We start from the raw sequence: 24,747 nt of genomic DNA on the forward strand, positions 1-24,747 counted from the left end.
ACGGTATTTTAATCCACATTTCGATGAATCGGATAGTAAGATTATAGATATTTTTTTTAACAACAATTTCTAGCTAATAATATATCTATTGATTTTATTTTTAATTCAATTTTATTATATAATTTTTTTTAATGTATTATTTTCTATTAAATTGATTTTATTTTCATTGAAAAAAAATATATAAAATTATAATAAAAAGTCTTTTTGATTTTTAAGCTATTTTATTTGTTTATAAAATTAATTTTATATATTGTTTTGATTGATTAGTATTTTTATTATTTTTATAACTATTTAGTTGTTATTTTTTTGAGAGAAAATTAAATTCGATTGGATCAATTACAAGTGTGTTAAATTATTTTTTAAAAATAAATGAATAAAAATATTCACACTTATGTTATTTTTTTAGTGACACTTTGAGAGTTGAGACGAGCCAAGGCACTGTATAAAATCATCTGATATTGATCTTAAAAGTGTGATAAAAATAAAATAACACTGTACAGTAACCAGAGTGTCTCGACACATTGGAAGAATTGAATTCAGAGTAAATTCAAATGCATTGCTTGTAAGGTGTCATCGCGCGTTACCCTAATGCGACCACAGAAACCAAGAAAAATAAAATAAGCTCTTTCACGCTTTTTAATGCTCAAATAAATCATCAAAAAAAAAATACATATAACTATGCATTACACTGTATCCAATCGAAAAATAAAAAATAAATGTAAAATCAATGGACAAAAAAATTAAAAAAAAACAATTCTTCAACTAAAAAAAATTATTACACATATATGAAATTGATTTAAATCTAAAATAATTTTTTTTTTCTATTTATTTGAATGTCATTCAAAAGAACAACAACCAATCAAAAATTACAGACTAAAAATTTCAAACCAAAACTTCAAAAATCTTTTGAAATAATTAATTTAAATTTCCAGCAAAATGATCTTTAAAAAATCGAAAAAATTATTTTTATTAATTTTCTAATTAAATAAATTAATAAATATTATAAACAATTAGCTAAATGAAAATAAATAAAAATAAAATCACCACAATTGTAAAAATACAATGTATATTTTAAAAAAAATAGTAAAAAAGAAAAAAAAAAAAAAACTAAACAAGTAGTTACAACCGGCGCGTGTCAGACAGTGGCTGCTGTGTTTCATTGATGAACACAAACAAACCCACACAACTAAAAAAAAAAAAAAAAAATACATACAATAAAAAAAAAAAAAAAATAATACTTGTTGAATGACATTGTGATATCCAACAGCACAATTGAGTGATGAATAGAAACTCCCCAGTGAATCTGAATGAATACAAGAAAATAAAAAATTTTCATCTTGAAATAATGATAAAAAAAAAAAAAAATAATTGATAGTAAATGAAACAAGATGAGAATAGTACATGCTTGATTCAAGACGCGCACGTGTCATCTTGTGTTTTTTAAAAAAAAGTCAAATAAATAAATAAAAATGAAGCAAAAGAAGACGAAGAAGAATATGCGATATAGACCTGTTGAATGCCATCCATCCCCATTCATTGACAGGTGATACAGAATTGTACCCTTTTTATTTATTTCCCTTCAAATTTAACATTATTTTTTTTTCTCTATTATCGTAAATTTATTTATTGTTTTTTTTTTCATTTACTCGATGAGGTTTATCTTGCAAACTGATGTGACTGAGATCAGGCAAACTTTATGTCGTTTTGGTCGCAATACTTGCACACGTATATATGCAAAATATATATACATATATCTCTCTAAATGCCGCCGCATGAGAAGCTCAAGAGAGAGAATTAAAAAATAAAAAAATATTATATAAAATAAAAGGCAAAAGCAGGCAAAAGTCTTGGGCTCTCGCTTCTGTGCGATGCAAAGGCGGGTATAAATAAAGCGGCTGTCGTTTGCGGAAGCAGAAAACAGCCAAAAAAAAAAGGAATAAATAAATGAAAAAAAAAAAATAATAATAAAATAAAAGGGTTTAAAGAGGAGGTGGATAACAAAGAAGGTAAAAAATAAAAATAAATAAATAAATATCGAGTGGAGTCCAACAGTGGGTAGAAAACAAAGTTGAGATAAATAAATATATATATGGGGAAGAAGGTATAATACAAGGGCGGTCGGCAAAAATCGTTCAAGTCATTGCAATGTTGCGGGGAGAATATAGGAGGATGCTTTTATCTCTTTTTTTTTTTTTAAACGCAAAATGGACTGTTTATATGGAATGACACAGAGAGGGAAATAAATCCATGGAAAATAAAAGTTTTTAAACGGCACAGTGCCACCCTGTTGTTTGCTCTTCAGGTGAATTTAAGTGTGTACTTTTTTTTATTTTTTTATTATTTTCTATGTCGGTGGGTATGTAGAAATAAATATTTAAATGAACAATTGATATTTTTCTATGTGAAAATTAATTTAGTATAATTATTTATAGAGAATTTATTTTAATTTCTTTATATGGAAATTCTTTGAAAGCTTTTTCGAAGTCAAGAAAATTTGTAAAAATTTATTTTTCGAAATTAAATAATTGGAGGGGTTTCTATCGAGTAGCTTTTAATTAATTATCGAAAATATTTTTTTGTAAATTTAGAGGAAAATCTAAAGACTATTTCGAGTAAAAAAAAATATCTAGAAATTTTATTTTATATTTTTTTTAATTTTCGAAATTGAAGCAGATCATTTTAAAGAAAAGGAGAGATTTTTTCGAAATAAATTAATAAACCAAGTTTCAATATTTATCATAAGCCATAAAAATAAATTAATAATATTTTTGACTATTAAAATACATGCCAACAAATCTTACAAAAATGTAGATATAATTTCAATACGTTTTATAAAATTTAAATATCAATTTTTAAAAAAATTTAACCATTCGAAATACATTTGTTTTTTCTATTTAATTTTCATTTAAATAATATCTATATTACTATGCATTATTGTCGAAAAAATTTATAATACATGTTATATATTTAAAGAAAATAAAAAAAAAAAAAAACTGTAGGGTGTGTTTAATATACGCAAAGCAATGCCGAGTTTAAAAAAACAAGAACTAAAATTATGTGGCATTAACATACAAAGTATGTCAAAGACGTGGTTCAGAGACATAACATAGTATACCCGATTCAGCAGTAACAGCAGCAGCAAACAGCAACATTCAAGATGCAAAGTTCTTTGGTGACTGTCCAGTCAAAAGGGGTGGTTGGTTGGTGGTGGACCAATCTACTATATACATGACCCATATATATACATAAAAATATACATATAGAAAAAAGCAAGATGCCAAATAAAAATAAATAAAAAAATACAAGAATAAAGAAGTCGAAGCATAAGACAAAGAAGAAAATGTGCGGCACTGGCTTTGGAGTAAAAAGATACAGAAAATAAAAAAAGATAATGGTAGAATGAAGCAAGAAGAAATATCAAACGAAAAATCAAATTGCATATGCTAAATAAAAATATAAAAATTGTCAAGATATCTTTGTGTTTTTTTAATAACTACTATTATTTTTTTAACTATATATTAAATAATTATCAATGATTTTTTGTAGCTTTTTAAATATTTCGATTTCGAAAACAGGTGTAACTAACGCTTACCAGTATTCATTGAATAATATTGTACACAAAATTTAACATGCAAAATTTAAAATCAAGATAAGAAATAAAGAGCAGAAAGATATTTTTTTTTTATTTCTTTCTTTTTCGTTGTGTCCATTCTTCTTTGAAACTTTGTGAATTTTAAATTAGTTTGAATTTACGTTTTTTTTTTTAATTTACATATGATTGATTTATTCAGGTTCTTTTGTAAATTTATAACTTTGAAATGTCAATAATTTTATAGACTGATAATAACAATAATGATTTTTAAAAAAGAATAAAAATTATTTAAGTTTTTAATTGTTAAATTTCAATTTAATAGAATTAATAATTTTTTGTAAAATTTATCTATTTATTTATACAATTATAATTGCAATGAATTTATAAAAAAATAAATTTCATCTATTATAATGCTCATTTGAACTGTGATGATAAAAAATCATCAAATTTATTTTACAAAAATATATTTGTAAAATTAAAAAAACATGTATCTCATGATTAAACGTAAATTAGCAAATAAAAAACTATCAAATTTATCAAAATTTATAACAAAATAATAGTGTAGAAATAATAAATTCGAAAAAAAAAAATATGTAACGTTGATTATTCAATTTAAGTATAAAGGCATTTGTTAAAATAAAAATAAAAAATACGAAATTGAATAGAATACTTTTTTGTTCAGTTTGATGAAGAACAATTGAAGCTATCAAGCATTCGATTTGTCAAGTTGAACAAGATATCCTTTTGATGAAAGGACTCCTCGACACTTGACATGGACTTGATACTTGACGACCCATTGTAGCTTTGATGTGTCACCAAACAATTCAACAATACTATCTTTGGCAAGAATTTCTAAAAATAAATAAATATATTGTGTATTTTATTTTTAGCATGATGATGATGATGATGATAATTATTTTAATCTTACGATATGGATCATTGTGAGTTAACAGTTGTACATCATTTTCCTTGGTAAATGCTTGAAGTGCTGGTGGAACAACACAACATGTTGCAAGATTAATCTGGACAATATTTGGTCTTACCTAAATAAATAATTAATTTTTTTTTTATCAGCTTATCGTCATCTTGATTATTTAATTTGTTAAATTTATTGATTTATACCTTTGACCATTGATAGAGATCAATAAATACTTCTGTATGAACATTGCTTACACCAACTGATGACAATTTTCCAGAGTTTACATATTTCTCAACAACTGGCCATAATTGTTGAAGTGCATTTAATTCTTTTGCTGATATTTTTGATTCTCCATAAGCAAGAATAAGTGTTTCAATGTTGTCAGTTTTAAATACCTCGAGTACTAAAAATTAATTAATTCATTAACCTTCATGTTCATAAATAAAATTAAGTGAATTGTGATTATTCAACAATTATTATTGTTAAATAAATTCAACAAAAAGAAAATTATAAATAATTAAATTACAATAGTAAATTTAACAAAAAAAAAATATATAAATTTCATCTACATTTTGTGTAATGTAGATTTAATACTAAAAAAAAAAAAAAACTGAGTAAAAAATTTAGAGCTATTGTTGAATAAATTCAACAAAACAAAAAAGAAAAATATAGATAATTAAAAGAATAAATTAATAATTATTGTTGAAGAAATTAAACAAAAAAACAGCGATAAATTAATTAACTAACAATAATGACTGTTAAATAGTTTAAACAATTAAAAAAAAAAATAAAATATACTTTTTTCAATAGCCTGATCCAGCATATCAGGATCAGCAAAAGCAATAAATATTTTAGCTGTTATTTTTAATTCATCTCTATCAACAGTCCCCAAATTAATTGAATCAACTCCATTGATCTATAAAATCGAAAAATAAATAAATAAATTACACATAATCATAGTTGACAGTTTAAATATTAAAAAATTATAAAAAAAATATATTTTACTGTTTTAATGGTGTCATCATTGTTGTGTGAATTTCTCAGTGTTATTTTAAGTGCTTCAAGAATCTAAAAAATTAAATTAATAAAAATTAATTAAACTACACATCATATTTTTTATTAATAGTGATAATAATAATGTAAATTAAAAATTAAATACCAAGGCTATTTGAATAAAGCAAAAATAAATATTAAAACATAACCTCAAATTGAATATTCAATTAATTATTATAATATTGATAGATTTTATAAAATAAAAATTATAAATAAATTAATATTTATTTATAAATAATATTATTAATAATTTTTTTATGTATCTTACCTCTTCTTGAGTATTTTGTCCAGCTTTTAGTTTGAGCTCATTCAATGACAGTATGTTTCCAGTGTTGATCAACATTGTCTCTTTTGTTATTGTCAAAAATTAAACAACAATAATAAATTTATAATGAAAATATAATTCAATACTTTAGCTTGCTTTAGCTGCAAGTTATCAACGTTTATTTATCTTGAGTTTAATTGAATTATCATGACACGATAATTCGTTTTACATGAATTAAATGCACTGTCATCCAGAGAATCACGAGTCCAGGAAATTATGTCATGCTCCAATAATGATTTTGTAAACATGATAATAAACATTTTGTAATTTTTTAAAACATTAACTATTCTAGATAATAAATTATTGGTTAATTCTTTGTATTGATATTAAATATTATTATCAAATTTTAATTAAATTTTAATCATAAAATTGTTGATTTATTAATTTATCTTTTAATATTTTTTTTATAAAAAAAAAATTATCATCAAATTTATTATTATGTAACAAGTATTGATATAAATTATTTATCAAATTGGAGTTTATTTTTTTTTTTCAATTAATAATGGTATCATCTAGATTCTAGAATTATATTTATCTTGTTTATTTTTATCTTTGCAGAATGAAAAAAAAAAAAAGATAAATGGCAATGTTCAGACTGAACTTTGTTCCCATTCCAGTGAAAATAAAAATTAACTTCGCATATATAAAAACAAATTGAAGCACAACAATTGCAACGAGTTAATATAATAAATTGTTGTATAAATAAATCAAAATGCCAATTGATTATGCATCATTTGGCTATGCAGCAGCTGTTGCTGGAGGTGGAATAATGGGCTACGTAAAATCAAGTAAACAACCTCAAAATTTGTTGGTTAAAAAACAATAAATAACAATAACAAATAACAATGAAAATTATTTTAAATTTTTAGAATCAATACCTTCATTAGCTGCTGGAGTATTATTTGGTTCTGTTCTGGGTTATGGAGCATATCAAACAACACAAGATCCAAAGAATTGTTATGTTTTACTTGGTACATCAGCAACACTTGGTGGAATGATGGGCTATCGTTATTATTCAACTGGTAAAATAATGCCAGCTGGTGTTATTGCTGCATTGAGGTAAAGGAATTATTAACAATCATCATTTTGTTTATAATTAACAGCTAATTAATTTATTATTTTTTTTAATTACAGTGCTGTCATGCTGGTCAGAACAGTTGTTCGTGCATTCACAGTACCAGTTGCTATCAAGACAGAGTGATGATTCTATTTATTTAAATTTTCCATAAACACAATCTTTTCATTATCATTTTATTTATCTTTTTTCCATAGAAATGTTCCTGTTGAAGGCACAGATTTAATTGGAGCATAAGCTAATGACACTCATGATAAATCATGATTTTTTTTTGTAACAATTTTGTGTTAATAAACGTTTCAAAAACAATTAATGTGGTATTATTAATTTTACTAAAACATGGCGGCAAAATTATCTCAATGATAGATCATTTTATCAACAATTAATTTCATATATTTTTTGTTTTTTATAAATAAATATTATCATTGTTATTGTTGATGTAAAATTGGGCCAAATTCGAATGTCATGAATTTATTGAGTGTTCCTGAAAACATAGTTGGAACCAAGATGGCGTTACATAAACATCGACTAACCAATTGAAAAATTTCAAAATAAAAATATAAAATTTTGATTGGTCAACAACACCTGGCTTGATGTTTTTGCGAACACACACCAAGGTGTCCACCATCTCATGGCCGTCGTGATTGTCGTCGTCGTCGTCTCGTCGTTCCATCATTATCGTAACACTCGTTCGTTTTTGTGTGTGTTATAAAAAAATAAAATAACAATTATCATTCAACAAAGATATAAATAAATAAAGTGATAATCTAGATCAAGTGTAACGCTCCCAGAAGATAATAAAAATATAAAATTAACGTAACAAATTGTTATTGTTATTATTTCTCCAAATGAAATATCTAAAAAAAGAAGTTGTTTAATTTTTTATTATAAATAATATAAAAACGAACGAATGTACGGTAAGGAATTGTTGATTAATTATTTATTTGGCTGTTTTAAATCCGATAAGAAGTGGCTGCCGCCCGGAGTATCAACCCCGTGCGGCAAGAAAATTTGACTGATTTTTGGGATCAAGTCAATTAAAACTTCCACCATTCCGCCAATAACAAAGTGCCGGCCCGCAGGGTGGCGATCATTTGATAAGGTAAATATCATATTTTTTTTTTTTAATCTCTATTTTTTATTTATTTGCTGATTTTTATGTCCGAGAATGGCGCGTGCCAGAGCATGTCAGTGTAAAATTATACCTGGGTCACGTGAACACATTGTGATTGTCGTCATTTTGTTTCATGTAAACCATCATCATCATCATCAACATCATCAACATCATAATCATCATATTTAATTACTGACTAATGCTTATTATTATCCCAAATTTATTCCAGTTAATTATATATCTTTTTGTTAAATTTTTTTTTGTTTATTTAACAAATTTTAGATTTATTTTTTAAAAAAGTTCAATCAACTTTAACCCAATTAGCTAGATGTTATTTTTTTTCGAAACAATTATACATTATTTCTTAATAAATTTAAAAATTACTTGATATTTTTATAAAAATATTCAGTTTTTTACTCCATAAATTCCAGGTAATTTCGAAATGCGCAATTAAACTTGGCATTTGTTAGAAATATATCATTACTATAGCAACAATCTTATCAAATTAATTTTTTTTTTTTGTTAATTTAACTTAGATAATAAATACGAGTAATTACAATATATTTTTTTAAAATTTTATTATCATGGGTGCCCTTGAAGTGCGCTTCAAATGTCATGATATCATTCAACAAGAGGAAAATATTTTTATTAAATTAAAAAAATGATATTATTTGTTTAATTATTATTTTTTAGATGAATAATAATTTTGTATTGTTTATTTTAAAATTATGATCATTGGTCCATGTTATTTTTAATCAAGTATATAAATAATAAATATTTATTGTTTTATTTATTATTTGTAATTTGAGTTTATTATTTTTATGTGTTGTAAACATCATCATCATAATGATTAATGATACACGCGTGATCATTTGGTTACTTCAAGATGTAACTGGTTTAATCTTGTCATTCTTATTATTTTTGATTCTTAGATATTCAATTGACAAACTTGACAATTACTTTTTTATTTATTTATCCAAATGACAAGGGAAAAATTTTTTTTACATTCAATTTATCACACATTAATTATTCAAGATAAAAAAACAAAAAACCCATTTTATTTTTAAGAAATTAACTAAACAAAAAATAGACTTTTTTTTATGACAATTTATAAAAAGATTAACGAAAAAAAAAAAAGGTCAAATTTGATAAATATTTTGTTAACAAAAAAACGAATTAAATATTAGTAAAGAAAAATAATTTCTATGTAAATATTTTTATATTTTTCTTCGACTTACCAAGAATTTGTATTTTTAATAATTTTATTTTCAAATATATCGATTAGATAAAAAAATAGAATAACAATTTGTCAATCGAAAAAGCAAAGTTCATTGAAAAAATAATAAATAAATAAATGCGTAAATAATGAAATAGTTTATCAATTAAAAAAAATTAAATTTACTCAATATACACTTGAACAAGACAATAAAAAAGATACTGAATATTAATATATTATTGGTTACAATCAAGACACTTGAATAAACTTTTTTTTTTTCATTTTAATCAAACATATAATAAATGTATTAAATAGACGACCCTCAAAGTCATGTGTTTAATCTCTCCCACCATTACTAACATCATCGACATCATCATCATCATCATCATCACCACCACCAATGATATTATCTTCTAGTCAAGATAAGCCTGGTCTTTGATGAAGTGACTCGTAATAATTCTCAGCAAACTGATAATACTTATCAAGCTCTCCATAAATAGTCCAACAAATAGTTGACTCGAGCTCAGTACGACTTGGTCATTCAGACACTCGACATCATCCTCATCATACTGACTTAAAATTAAACTTGAAAAATATTTCTTAAAAAATTTTTGAAAAAACATTTATATTTTATTATTTTTCAGTGATTTTTTTAAATTAAAAAAAAAATCAATTCGATTATTGACTTACTAAATTAGTCAACGTCGAATATTAAAAATTTATTATTTTTTTAATTGTTTAAATAAGGCACGAGAATTACCTCCCTCAGTAAAGTAAGTTTTTTTTATTTTTTGTTTTAATTAAATTATAATTAAAATTATTTTTTTATATTTTAAACTTACAAGCCTTGTGACCTCAATAATAATTATCAATTTATCAAGTTAATGAAGAATCACCAGACAGCGTGTTATGTTTGAATATGTAATCATTTTGTCATTTGATAAAATAAAATATCTTGATGAATGATTGAGTGATAATATATTTTATACATGTATTATCAAGAATTGTTTGTACCAAGTGAATTTTAATGTTTTTGCTTTGTTTTTATTGTTGCAGGGTTGTATCTGCGATAGACTGGTTGGCCAGTCTGTTGGTGGGTATTCAAGTTACAGCAACAACTGGAAGTTGGCCCTAAACGCAGAGCCTCCGTGGCTTTGCTAGCACCCCTAACGCTGACAAATATATAAATTATCACAACAAAATAATTTCAATTCATATTGACAGCTGCCTCATTGCTGCCTAGCACTCTGCAGAGTTTAATAATCTCCATCAAAAAAACAAAAGAAGAAGAAGAAAAATAATAAAGAAAAAATAAAAAAAAAAAACAAACCAATCAATTGGTGATTGAAGAAAATAAATATATTAATAAATAAAATAATAATCAATTATAATCAAGATGAAAGTATCAAAAATGGACGAACGTATTCATGTATTGGACAGTTCATCAAATGTCATGTCTGTTATTGAAGAAATAACAAACAGTGGATTACAAGAAGAAGCATTTTATGTATTAGATATTGGTGACATTGTTAAAAAACATCAAATATGGAAAGAAAAATTACCACGAGTTGAGCCATTTTATGCTGTTAAATGTAATGATAGTTTAATTGTACTTGAAGTATTGGCATCACTTGGTGCTAGTTTTGATTGTGCATCTAAAGTTGAAATAAATAAAGTACTTGAAATTGGTGTTGATGCTAAAAAAATTATATTTGCTAATCCAGCAAAACCAGCATCACATATACGTCATGCAGCAAATGTTGGTGTTGATACAATGACTGTTGACAATGAAAGTGAATTACATAAAATATTTAAATTTCATCAAACAGCTAAAATTGTTATACGTATACGTTGTGATGCTGAAATTGCACAATGTCAATTGGGTATGAAATTTGGTTGTGATCCAATTTATGAAGCACCAAATTTAATACGTTTAGCAAGAATGATGAATCTCAATGTTGTTGGTATTAGTTTTCATGTTGGTTCAGGTTGTCAAGATCCACCAGTATTTAAACGTGCAATAATTCATGCTAAAAAGTTATTTGATTTAGCTAAAGAACTTGGATTTAAACCATATTTACTTGATCTTGGTGGTGGCTATCCTGGTAACAAAGGAACAAGTATTGATAAAATTGCAGAAATTATTAATTCAGCACTTGATGATAATTTTGATGATGATGTTCACGTTATTGCTGAGCCTGGACGTTTTTATGTTGCTTCAGCATTTACATTGGCAACAAGTATTCATAGTAAACGTTCTGTTCGTAGTGATAAAATGTCACCAAATTCAGTAACACATAATATGTATTACATAAATGATGGAGTTTATGGTTCATTCAATTGTCTTCTTTATGATCATCAAATTGTAACACCAATTCCACTCAAGGTACGACAAATAGATGATGATTAAAATATAAATATTGTGTAATTATTGTTGATGCTTATTTATTTATTTTTTTGATTTAGTCTGGATGTGGAAAAATGACACCATCAAGTATTTGGGGACCAACTTGTGATGGTTTAGATCTTGTTGTTGAAAATATGTTGTTACATGAAATGGATCTTGGTGATTGGATTATATTTGAAGACATGGGTGCTTATACTCTTCCAGTTGCTTCTCCATTCAATGGTTTTCCAATTCCAAAAGTTCATGTTGTTGCTGAGGAACATATTTGGTAATTAGTCATTTATTTATTCATTTATTTGATACATTTTTCTTGAAATGATTTAGAAATAATATTAATTATTATTTTATTTTTGAATTAGGCTCATGTTGAAAGATGCTTTGCCACTTTCTGAGGATCATTTTGTTATTGGTAACACACCAGCCAATTTACGTCTTGGTCTTGATATTGGTGGTACAAAAATTGATGATTGGAAAAATCAACCAATTGATTGTAATGGATCAGACATGAGTGATGAAACAACAACAACATCTGATTTTATCTATGATTACGTTGAGGTTGAACCAATTAATTAACAATTCATTAACACTTTTTTTTCTTTTCATTCCGATATTTCTTGACATGAATATTTTACTGCATAATTAATTTCTTGATGATTTTTTCTATAATTTTACAAACAAAACAAACAAAAACCAACGAACTGAAATTATACAAAAACTACAAAATCAATTTTTTGATAAATAACTAAACACAAATTAATTATAATCAATTTAAAAGTGTTTCTTATTTGATAGAAAAAAAGGCATTTTTTAAATGTCCTCGTTGAATACATTGCGGTTCGTTTTGACCGTGAATTATTTTTTTATTCAAATTTAAAAAAATAAATAATAATTGGTCTATAAATCAGTCATTTCCGATTGAGATAAAAATATACTCTCTGTGTTCTAATAATTTTCAATTGCCATACGCATGTGAATGTCAATTTATCATTTTAATATTTCAATAAATGGAATTGTTATTATTTTATTTTACAATCTAAATGTTGGTAGTTTAAAAAAAAAAAAAAACGTGGATAAGTTAAATGGAAAATTTCCAGTGTGTTTAAAAATTATCATTGGGAATTATTTAAAATTTAAAATTTGAGTAAACCATTAGGGAAAAGCAGTAGGGTAATGATTAAATGAAAATTTTCATAAGTTAACTTAAAAAAAAAACAGGAAAATGAATTATTAAAAAACAATTTCGATAATGGTTACGGTTTAATATAAATTATTGAAAATCAAAATGAAAAATAAGTGTTGAATAATTAAAAATGAAAATATTAATATGTAGTCAATCGGAGTAGCATCAAGATATTAGATAAATACGAAACATAAATAACTTTGCAAGAGTGCTAGGATCTTTTAGAGGCATTGAGGCAGCTGTCACTTAAAACCAAAGAAAAAAAAGAAAAAAAAAGAAACAACGAATGGAAAAGAGAATAAATCCATTCGTAGTTTTTTTTTTTTTCTTTTATTTCTTATCAGTTAAACAATTACCTTAATTGTATTATATGTCAAATTTATTGCTATTATTATCTGTTGATATCTCACTTGTATAACCATGTAAACTAGATCGGTCATATTTCTCCGATGTGTAAAATTAATAAATAAACGAAAAAAAATACAAAAAAAGCATTTAAAATTTAATTGGTAAATATTTAATCATTTATTATTAATTACATTAATTTTTCGTAATTTTTTTATTATTTTTTTACTATTTTTATAGCTATTTGAAAAAAAAAACAATAAATTTTATTTATTTATTTCTTTTCTTTTTGCTATTTAAAAATTATTTATAATAATTTTTTTTTGGCCATAATTTTGTAGATTAATTGTCCATGTTGTTGTTATAATTATTACAATAGGATCGGCTTACTAATAACAACAATATAATTAATCAAAATATTATTTTAAATCCCAAAAATGAGTTGAAAAATAAAAACAATTGCTAAATATAAAAAAAAAATTTTAATAATCAAAAATATGTACGTTAAAAATTGTACAATATTGTTTAAATTATTGGGCAATTATGTGTAATTAAAATATACCTAATTGAGATAATTAACTATTTTTAAATTTAATGATCACTAATTTTTTTGTAAAAAAAAAAACAGCTAAATTGAGAATTACATAATAATCGATCTTCATTGCTCTTAATTATTGTTACGTACTTTCTTTATAAAAAATTTTTTTCCCTATATTTAAAATGAAGGTTGTTAAAATTTATAAGGTCATTTTATATTGCTTAAAAAATTTCATGGCAATTGTTTAAAAATTAACATAAAAAATTATTAAAAATTATTTTAAATAAATTTTAAATTATTTAAATTATTTTTATCCAATAATTATTAACAATTAGGGCGTTAAATAATTTTTGAATTTTTCCTTATTTATTATTATTATGAAATTTAATATTGATTTTTTTTTTTATTATTTTTTTACCCCTTCCACCACCTGTCGGATGGTAAAAAAACAAAACACAATTTTCACTTTCGTCTGTGGCCCGTGCAGGGGGTTTTTTACGTAGCTCCGAATTGTTGTCTTTTTTTTGTTAATTAATAGTGATAATTAATTTTAAAAATATAACAATTTTATAGTTTTAATAGTAAGGAATACAGTGGTGTTATTAAAAATTATAATAGTTTAAGTGAATTAAGTGTGGATAATTTTTTGGAGTTGCAAAAAAAAAAAAAAAAAATAGCAATGACATCATCAATCAATTTTGTCGTGAATTTTATACAACTTGTAATTAATTACTATTTATAATAATTTTTACAAATTCTGGGAGATTGATTCAATATATACGAGTAATGATCAAATTTTTGACGACAATATTAATTTGATGTCCAGTTTCGGCGGTTTTTTCTTTTTTGCAAAAAAAAAAAAAAAAAAAAAATGACTCGCGGCCATTATGTGACGCAATTTTAAAATTGGCGGGAAAAAAAATAGCAAATATTATTCATTCGTCAATTTCAAGTGCTAGTTAATTAATTAATTTAATAATTACGCGTTATTGTAAAAAAAAAATAAAAGTGAATTTAGAATTTTTTTTTTTCGGAGCCGGTCAAGATGACTCAAATTGCCGGGATTTTGACAAGGTAAGAATTTAATTTCTACACAATTAATTATTCAATCAATTTACATAAAAATAACTGTTATATTTTGCTAATTAATTAACAAATCGTCGATCGATTATTAATTTTTTTTATGGCAACTATTGAGCTCGGTTTGATCGGTTAAATAGACCCTTTTTTTCCCACGACATTTTCTAAGAAAAACAAAATAGACCATCGTCATTCACCACCATTATTATCGAAAAAAAAAAATAAAAAAATATTGTAATAATAATCAATAGTTAATCTAGCAATTTATTTATCTATTTCACAATTTTATTATCCTTTGAATTAATTGCAAGTCATTCGTTTAAATTTTTTTTGTTAATTTAATTTAAATTTTTTTTCTCAAAATAAAGCTAATCTATTTACTTCCGATATTATTTTAATATCAACAAGTCTATTTATACCTAATAATTTTAACTAATTTAATTACCATCATTTAATTGAATCATTTAATTTCTAATGAATGTTTTTAATATTTATCTGATAATAAAATATTAAACAGTCTATAAAAATAATAAATCACATGAAAATAAAAATTCCTTTTTTGTGAAAGTCCAAAAAAAAAATTTGATATACAACTTGAAAATAAAAATAATTATTAAATGTTAAATTGTTTTAATTATAAAATTAAATATAAATTATTTAATTTATAAAAAAATTCATTAAATTATATTTATAATTTACATCATTTTTTAAAAATAGAAAATAGCTTTAAACGTTTTGCTTGGATAATTATATTTTAAATTTGATTCGGTACTTTAAGTTGTAATATATTTTCTATAAATATAAAATCAATATACCGAGAAAAATATCGCAACAATAAAACACTCTGTTGATCACACAAAAAATTGCCCAACAATTGCATAAAGATCTAAAAAGATCTTCAAAAATTATTTTGAAAAATTTTAAATAATTATTTAAAAAATTAATTTGATTTTCTTTTTGTTAATAACAATATTAAATAATTAAAGATTATTAATAGTTTTTATTGTTTTATTGTATTTTGTTATTGTTTTTTTGTTTTTTGTTATTGTTTTATTGTTTTTTTTTTCGCTTTATTTTTTAAATATAATTTATGATGATTAAAAAATTTAAAAAGAAAACTTTCAGTAGTGCATTTCACAATGCTGTTTAACAAGATAAAGATTAACTGGACGATGTGAATGTTACAATTTAGACACACACAGGATGTTATAGGTATACTATAATACATTCATTTTACAGCAATATATTTTATGCTCACGTCCAAGACATTTGCTGATTTAAATCTGAATCGTGCAAGTTTAAATTTTGCATTCTTGAGAAATCCTATATATGTTCAAATATCTCATACGAAAAATATAAATAAATAAATAATAGTTTAATATATTTTTATTTTTTATTATACACATATTTATATTTCATAAATTTAACATGATTTTTTATAATAAATACACAAATACACCCAACATTATTGACGTCATTCTCGGCTGAATTTTTGAGATAAAAAAAAATCATTTTAAAAATATTTTTTATGCTAATTATTAAGTATTTTTGTTCTGGATATTTTTATATAATAATTTACGTTATATCGAAAGAAAAAAAAAATTTCGTGTGAAAGTAAGAGCTTTCAATAAAATAAAATAAAAAAAAATTCAGAAAAATTCTCAGGTATTTTGCTTGATTTTTTAAATATGGAAAATATAATTTTTTAAATATTTGTTATGTTAATTATTGAGAATTTTTTTATGGATTAATTAGGTCAAGTGTTATTCTATCAAATTAAATTTATATTATTGGAAATTGAATTAAATTCATGTGAAATTAAAAGCTTTATATAAAAATTATAAATTCAGATAAATTCCAATTCAGTGGCCAGAGATATAAATTTATTTTTGGAGTCTTACAATGTATAAATAAAAATATCACTTGATAATTCCTTGAAAGAGATAATTGCTCGTGATAATAATCAGTAGTTGATAATTTTTTAGATTTTATTTTTTCTCTTTGACATATTAATACGTGTCTTATCTTAATTTAAAAATGATAAAACAAATTAATATATCAATCTTTCCGGCTGACAATTCACGTAAAGCTGATTGTGAGATAAAAAATTAATAATAATGGAAAAATATATAATCGATAAAGCTGTAATTACAATTTTAAAAAATTTTTTTTTCATTTTTTTTTATGATGGTCATCAGTTGTCGGATCGAATAGCTTAAATTAGAAATTCTCTCAACTTAAAAATTCAATTTTCCTTAACTTGCGTCATTTAGTTAAAAAAAATAATTTTTTTTTTTCCTTGTTAAATTGTTTTGATATTTTTATTATTTATTTATAACATTTGTCAAAAATAAAATGTTCATGTCAATAATTTAATCTATTTTTAAATTTTCAAGACAACTTTATTAACAAAGCTCAAAATTAATCGACAAATAATTTGTCGATTTGTCTTTTAAATTTAAATATAAAAATTTATAAAATTTAGAAAAATCTAGTCTGGTTTTTAATTTCCAGTTACACAACTTTTTTTTTTTTTTATCATAAAAAAATTTTCACATTTTTTATTTTTTAATTTTATGGCTCGATTATTTTTTTCGATTTTTTTTTATTTAACCAAATTAATTCATGCGTCCACTCAAATAAATTAATTAAAAATTTTTTAAAAAAAGCAATAATATTCTACTGAGTTAATAATTTTATTATAATTATTAAATATTTTATTAAAAAAAAAAAAAAAAAATACAATTCAAATAAAAAAAAAAAAAATTATCAAGATAGAAATTGTTGATTTATTTTTTAATAAACTAATAATTAATTTTTATTTTCTATGAGTAATTTACAGTATAGAAAAAAATATTTATAAATAATCTATCCAAAGTTACATAATAGTTATAAAAATATAAATTAATTTTTTTTCAAATGATTCAATAAATAATTACTTGAAACGTGAATCCTTGAACGTGAAGAATTTATATCCTGTCAGTTAAATAATAAATATAATTCCCTTTTTTATAAATAAAATAAGTAAATAGATTTTAGTTATAGCCACTAAAATAATTTATAATATACCTTTAAGAATAACAAATAAAAAATTTAAGTATTTAAAAAACGATTATCAACTTCCGCTCGCAATCGAATAATGATTTCGTGCATATCACTTCCCTAAACATAACAAGACCTGGTATTCATTAATACACACCACATGGTGAGCATGTAATAAAAGTCAGTTAATATATACGAAAGGTAAACTATACAAACTACCAAGTATTAACGATTTCACTTTTATCCATGCGTACCTCACGGCTAATTCATCACCCCACTTTAATTTCAAAAAAATAAAAAATCATAAAATTTTTTATATTCAACACAAAACGACACGATAATTTATTTATAAAATTAAAATTTACTCAATCAGGAAATTTATATCAATATTTAAATATTTTAATAATATTAAAATAATATTTATACATTTGGACTAATAAATTATTGGCATTATTAAAAAACCATTAATTTAATTTCCTAGTTTCGTAAAAATTAAATCAATTTTGTATTTTTAATTTAAATTTTTTTACATGGAAAAATAAAAATTTTTATAACTGAATTTTTAATTAATTTTTAAAGGTAATTTATTGTTTATTAATCATTTTTTTTTTTTTCTAAATTTTACAACTATTTTTATTTATTTATTTAAAAAATTATTTTTAAAAAAATTTTATACATTTTTTTTAATGTTTTATTTAATAGTTATAAAATTGTAAATTAAAATTTTTTTTTTTCTAAATATATTTAGAAATATAATAGTATTTTAAAAAATCAAAAAAATTAGGATCAAAGCGTGTCCCCTTTCTCTTGCCAAGCCGAGCGTGCTATACAAAATACTTTCGCTCTCACTCACCAACACAAAAACAAAAAAAAAAATATTCATATTCTTGTTTAAAAAATAAAAAAAAAATACAAAAAATAGCAAAAAGATATTCCAAGCTTACACCCTGTATTCTTGTTTGAATTTAGATTTTTTTTTTTATTATTATTACAATTGTAAACCAGCTTTTAAATGTATATAATATCGAAAACGGAAAACCGGAAAATAGAATTGACTTCATGAATATTGGCCGCGCCTTGATTTTTATCCATTATATCCATGGTTAATTTTTTTTTTTTGTATTATATTTTTAGTTATTTTGTTTCTTTCTATTTTGTTGTATTATTTTTTTTATTTTTTTTAAAATTCACTGTAAAGCTGGTTCAGTGATACAGGTCGGTGGACCGAGCAGCCCACGACCTCATGACCCATTCTCCCACCTTCAACATCCTGCAATTTTTTAAATCTTCATACAATTTGGGAAAAAATTTTTTTTTTCTTTGAACACATTAATAATTAATATTACTCAAGTTTTAAAAATATATTTAACCTGTTTTTTTTTTCTTCTTTTTTTAAATGAAATATATCGATGATCAAATTGACTACACTTTTATTTCATTTTATTTTATTTATTTATATTATTTAGTAAATAAAATTAAATGAAATAAAATAAGAATAAAAATACGCAGAAGATACTCTTCCTGAATTCGAAGAAAACGTATTAAATGTATTCATAAATGAAATTAATTTACATAACACGAGTGTGATTGATGAAATATTAATAAAAATAAATTTTAAATTTTTCTTTTTGATATATATCAGATGAATATTCATAATTTTTATATTTAAAATGTTTTAACTATAGATGTAGATGATTAAATTAACTAATTCAATTATGAAGATTATTTTCAAATGATTTTAAATTGCAACGTTGTAGCAATTCAACAATAAAGTGCGGGAAAAGTTTGAACTCATATAAATTAAATATTAGTTCAATTTTTTCTTTTTGATGTATATCAGGTGAATATCCATGATTTTTATGTTTGAAATGTTTTAATTATAAATATAGATGATTAAATTAACTAATTCAATTATGGAGATTGGTTTTTTATTCACTCAAGTGATCTTAAATTGCAACATTGTAGCAATTTAACAATGAAATGAGGAAAAAGTTTAGTTTCATTTCGTTTTTTCTCCACTGATGCTCTTGATAATTTAATTTTTTTTATTTTTATTTTTATTATTGAATAGAAAATATTGAAATTATATAATTTCTTTTTCAAGCTTCCTTGGTTTTGATCTTTTGATCCCCTTTCTCATTTAACTCTGAATTACAAAAAAAAAATATCATTTTTTTTTCTACGTAACTTTGAAAACTGATGACGTATACTTAATTTCCAATTTAAAAAAAAACAATTTTAATAAATGTCATTTGTTTATTAGCTGTTTTTTACAAACAAAAAAAAATAGGATCTTTTTTTTTTTTGAGCTGATAATTTCAGCGTAATGCTAAAGAAGCGACATGAATATTTTTTTATTTTTGACGGCCGGTTTTGATCAGAACCAGTTGGTCGATTTTTGGTTAACGGAAGAAAATGTCTGGGTCGAAAATTAAATATCTCAACAACCGGTAAATTCTTGGTACTGATAAAAACACGCAAAACTTTTTTTTCAATTAAATAATTATACTATTGAACTAAATATTAAATAATTTACAAAAATTTTTCTTTCTATTTTATTTCAAATATAATCATATACGAATTTTTTTTTCAAATATATATTTTTAAATATTGCCGATATCATCAAAGTATATCTATTTGATGTTAATTTACGATTAATAAAAATAAAAATTCCATAATACAAAAAGAGATAGAAGAAAAAATAAATTTTATTCAAGAATTTTCAATTTATTTCATTCAAAAGATTTCTTTAATTAAGCATCACATAAAATTCATTAATATTCATCGAATTTTTAATTGATACGTATTATATTTTACAACCAATGCCAATAAATAACAATAAATTAAAAAACATTTGAAATACGTTATTTAAAAAAGCAAAAAAAAAAAAATAGCAAAAGCCAAATTCATTCATAAAATCATACGAATTTTTTCGTTTTAATATTTTTATTTTTTCCTTGCCATCATCATGATTATCATGTTAATTGATTTGAGTATATAATTAAGTTGTTATCCGTCAGTCAACATGACCCGATGATTAAATCCCCCGTTCATCAATAAATAGCTATTCAACATTACAAAAACCCTTAGAATTTGAAAATTATTATTTATTATTTTCTTAAAAAACATTTGTTTAATTTTTAAGTATTTATTATTATTTAAATAACTGGTAATAATCATATGGAGATTTGCCAGACTGCGCAGCAATAATATATATTAAAAAAAAAATTGTCCTTGTGCTTCATATCATCATCATCATCATCATCATCGAAATTGACAAAGAATTAAAAAATCCAATATTAAAAAAAATCTACAAATGACAATTTTTTAGTATACTTAAAAATCGTCATTCAGAAATTTTTTGATCAGAATCATCTTTTAAAAAAATTAGTATATTTTTTTTTTTTATTCAAAATCGGTATATGTTCTTTTATAGTATCAATGATGGGCGATAAATAACTGCCGAAACGTGTTTATGGATTTTCTGATATTTTTCGATTTTTTAAATTTTTAATAATGTCTTCTATATTTATAATCTTACACGTGATTATGTCGTGTATATTTAATTTTTTATATATTGTTTTTTTTGAAAATTATATTAATCATGTATTTAGCTTTTTGAAAAAATTTATTTAAATGCATATTGTGATGTTGCATCAGTCGAGATGAGTTTATAAAAAATATGAATAGCCAAAAAACCTTGATGATTGACTGAGCGTTAATAATAAATTATTAATGAATGGAAAAAAATTTAATAATAATGTTAAAATTAATAAATGAATTTATGGAATTCATGGGTCAGTGGCCAACTGTGATTAGACTTTCTTAATTTTGAAATTTTCAATGCATCAATGGAAATAAAAAATTGTATATTTCAAAGTGCAAGTTTGCATTTGAGCCAAGGTTGTTGTCTATGGTTTTTTTTTTTTAATATGCATGCTAATTTGTATGTAAAATATGGCATTATCAAGAATCAAAATACCAACTTGGAATTGTGAAATAAATTAATCATTTTCATTGAAAATTTTATCTATTCATTATTACATTGTTGAAATTTTTTTTTTTTATATTTTTCACAATGTAAATTGAACATAAAAAAAATATATATTTTGATTACTTACCTAAACTGGAAAATACAATTTCAAAATAGCCAAAATAATCATTAAAATTTTTCAAAAATAAAACAAATTTTTATTTGAAAATTCATAATTATTCGTGTAATTTTAATTAATTAATTATTTCAATTTAACTCTTGGCTATTTTCTCGATGTTAATTCATTATCATCAATTTTTTTTTTATTATTAATTTTTTTTTTATCTGTAATTATCGTGTCCTCAAATTTAAATCCCCATTTTTCAATTAAAAAATAATAAGGACAATCAAACGGCTAATACACTGTTTAAAAATAAAATCAAAATTTAATTTATTTGTCTATTTAAAAAATGAAAGTTGATTAATTTGATATTTTAAAAAATTAAAGCCAATAATAAAAAACTTTTTTTTTTAAATTAAAAAAAAAAAAACAATAGTTAATTTTTTTTTTTTATCTTTTTTTTCTTTTGATTCTTGATTACTCTGTGTTAAATTTTTAATTGCATTTCTTTGGCGTAGTTATTTTTGAGCATTGAGTTTACTGATGTGTAACCAAAAAATAATAAGGACAATAGGTGAGTGAAGGGGGGTTGAGGGTGGGAGGTGGTTAACTATAATGAATTGAGATGTTTTTTTTTTTTTTTTGTCCAGAGATTGAAATAATAGTGTTTATGATAAAAATATATATTAAAAAATGTGTATAGGTAAAAAATCAAGAAGAAGAAATTGGTGGCTAGTTGAAGTGATTGTGGTGGTACCATGTTACGATCACTCGACGAGGTCCCCAGTCACTGGGCTCACCGTCCTGATCCCCACTTTGTCTTTGTGGTTATTACTTTTCAGTCTCTCTGTTCGGACGCCAACAAGAATATCCTCCTCAGTTGAGCCGAGTCCGCGCGCGTATTCGCACTTTAAAAATAATTTAATTTTTTTTTTTTTTAATTTTAAATTAATATTATACACTTCTTCATCATTGCACTTGTAATTTTTTCTCTCAAAAATATTATAAAAATAGCAAAAATCAATAACTCTAAATTTTTATTTTTAAATTTTTATTGTTAATTAACGCGCGTGCCGATAAATACTAAAAAAAAAATATGACGAGAGTGATTTTATCGCGTAAAAGAGAGTAAAGTGAGAAAAAAAAAAGTGAAAAAATATAAGTGAATTTTAAATAATAAAGAAAAAATAAATCAAGTTTTTTTTTTTGCAAAATTAAAAAATAAATAAACGCGTGTTGACTCGGCGCGGTTCATTTATCTTCAATAACATTAATAATAATTTTAAATATATATGCAAAATTAAAAAAAAATAAAATTATGTGGAAATAAATCGAGTGTACATATGTGAAAAAAATAAATAAATAAAATATTGACAGCGTAAGGATCAGCACACATATTACCATTTGAATATAAAAAAAAGTAAAATAATATTTCCGTCTGTAAAATGCAATAAAATGTGCTTAAAATTTTGCGCAATAGTTACACGATAAATCTACTTATGTAGTATATAATATAAATTAAAAAAATATAATTCATCTTGGAAATTATTTGAATGAGTTTGAGACAATCACGTAGTGATTTGTAACTCATTGCTTGGTATTAAGGGCGTCGAGGAGTTTAATCGTAAAAAGAGAAAATAATAAACTAATAAAAAACAAGGATAGAAAATTATAAATTAAAATTTTATAATATTATAGTTGTTGGTAATTCATGAGACATGCTGCAACATGACACAAACATTCATAATTATTTATCATGATCGATATATATATTCAATTTCTCAAGTTGAATTTTTTTTATTTTTCATCATAATTCATAGTCGAGATGTATGTATTTTCTAATTTCAGTATTTTCACTCTTTAATGACACGTGTACCATATCACATTATATCCATCCCAGTCATTAAATTCATTCTAAAACAAACAAGCAATTTATTACTTTTTTTTTTTTTTTTTTTTCACTTTTTATATCATCGAAATGTAGGCTTCAAAAAAGTCCATTTAAATGTAATAAAAAAAATTATTTCTAAACTTTTTCTATTGGTTTATTAAATAGCTTAAAAAAAATAGTTGAATAGTTTTTTTTTTTTTAATTTAGGAAGAAGTAAACAGTCGTATCTTTATTAGGTTGAATTTTTTTTTTTTTAAATTTCAAGTTTTTCTATTCATATTTGGATGTGATAAAAATTAAAAGTAATTGGATGATGGTATTTATTTGAATTTTAAATTTGGAATTTATAAAATTGTGATTTTTTAAATGTATATATTATAGGAGCATGAATAGACGACAGTAATTTTTAAGGAATTTCAATTCTACAAATTTTAAATTTAAAAAAATAATACCATCAATTTTTTCCATATTCAAAAAATTGGAATAATCAAAATTTCATTGTTAAAATTTCTGGAGATGCGTCGTTTTAATCTTGAAACACAGGACATACGCCTTTTAATTAAAAATAAATTTTGAGTCATAAAAACTTGCCAAAAAATGTAAAAATTATTTCCCAAAAAATTTTCTACAGTTTCGCTTTTTTTACCTTTCTCTTTCGAAAAGAAAATATTACCAAAAAAAAAAAACTAACGCTTTTCTACCAATAACACAATTAAAATTGCATAAAAAACAAGATTATTTTAAATTTTTGTAAAATATAAATTCACTCGATGGCAAATATAACTTGTAAAAAAATTTTAAAAATTTATTTCTAAATTCTACGTTAACTTTTGACCTATCCAAGTATCACCAATTGATTTAAATTCCAATATCAAT

General features: G+C 23.0%; 4 protein-coding genes across 9 annotated transcripts in view; 3 read left to right on the plus strand and 1 right to left on the minus strand.

The window, feature by feature from the left end:
• Positions 1-3,467: 3,467 nt before the first annotated feature.
• On the minus strand, positions 3,468-7,476 carry LOC122851262 (glutamate--cysteine ligase regulatory subunit). Its single transcript, XM_044150378.1, has 6 exons — positions 5,833-7,476; positions 5,517-5,579; positions 5,310-5,427; positions 4,715-4,914; positions 4,521-4,635; positions 3,468-4,444 (listed from the first exon to the last, which is right to left on the minus strand). Exons 1-6 carry the CDS (start codon positions 5,905-5,907, stop codon positions 4,299-4,301), a joined length of 717 nt encoding a protein of 238 aa, XP_044006313.1. The 5' UTR covers positions 5,908-7,476; the 3' UTR covers positions 3,468-4,298.
• LOC122853503 (transmembrane protein 14C) lies at positions 6,602-7,090 on the plus strand. The gene is made up of 3 exons (XM_044154004.1): positions 6,602-6,677; positions 6,759-6,948; positions 7,024-7,090. The coding sequence occupies exons 1-3, from the start codon at positions 6,602-6,604 to the stop codon at positions 7,088-7,090; spliced, it is 333 nt and encodes a 110-aa protein (XP_044009939.1).
• Positions 7,477-7,594: 118 nt separating the features above from the next.
• On the plus strand, positions 7,595-12,942 carry LOC122851261 (ornithine decarboxylase 1-like). Of its 2 annotated transcripts, none has more exons than XM_044150377.1 (4): positions 7,595-8,066; positions 10,351-11,680; positions 11,761-11,969; positions 12,061-12,942. In XM_044150377.1, the coding sequence occupies exons 2-4, from the start codon at positions 10,691-10,693 to the stop codon at positions 12,272-12,274; spliced, it is 1,413 nt and encodes a 470-aa protein (XP_044006312.1). In that variant the 5' UTR covers positions 7,595-8,066; positions 10,351-10,690; the 3' UTR covers positions 12,275-12,942. The 2 variants fall into 2 exon arrangements, with proteins under 2 accessions (XP_044006312.1, XP_044006311.1); XM_044150376.1 differs by lacking the exon at positions 7,595-8,066 and adding an exon at positions 9,638-10,067.
• A 9,885-nt stretch (positions 12,943-22,827) lies between these two features.
• LOC122851263 (venom metalloproteinase 3) overlaps positions 22,828-24,747 on the plus strand; it is a 44,740-nt gene continuing 42,820 nt past the window's right edge. The window contains exon 1 of one of the 5 annotated variants that reach the window (XM_044150379.1): positions 22,828-23,400. The gene's annotated coding sequence lies outside the window, so the exon portion shown is untranslated. The remainder of the gene's footprint in view (positions 23,401-24,747) is intronic. The other 4 variants (XM_044150381.1, XM_044150382.1, XM_044150383.1 and 1 more) reach the window with 4 other exon arrangements.

Source organism: Aphidius gifuensis, linkage group LG3, assembly GCF_014905175.1.
Source record: "Aphidius gifuensis isolate YNYX2018 linkage group LG3, ASM1490517v1, whole genome shotgun sequence".
Lineage (NCBI taxonomy): Eukaryota > Metazoa > Arthropoda > Insecta > Hymenoptera > Braconidae > Aphidius > Aphidius gifuensis.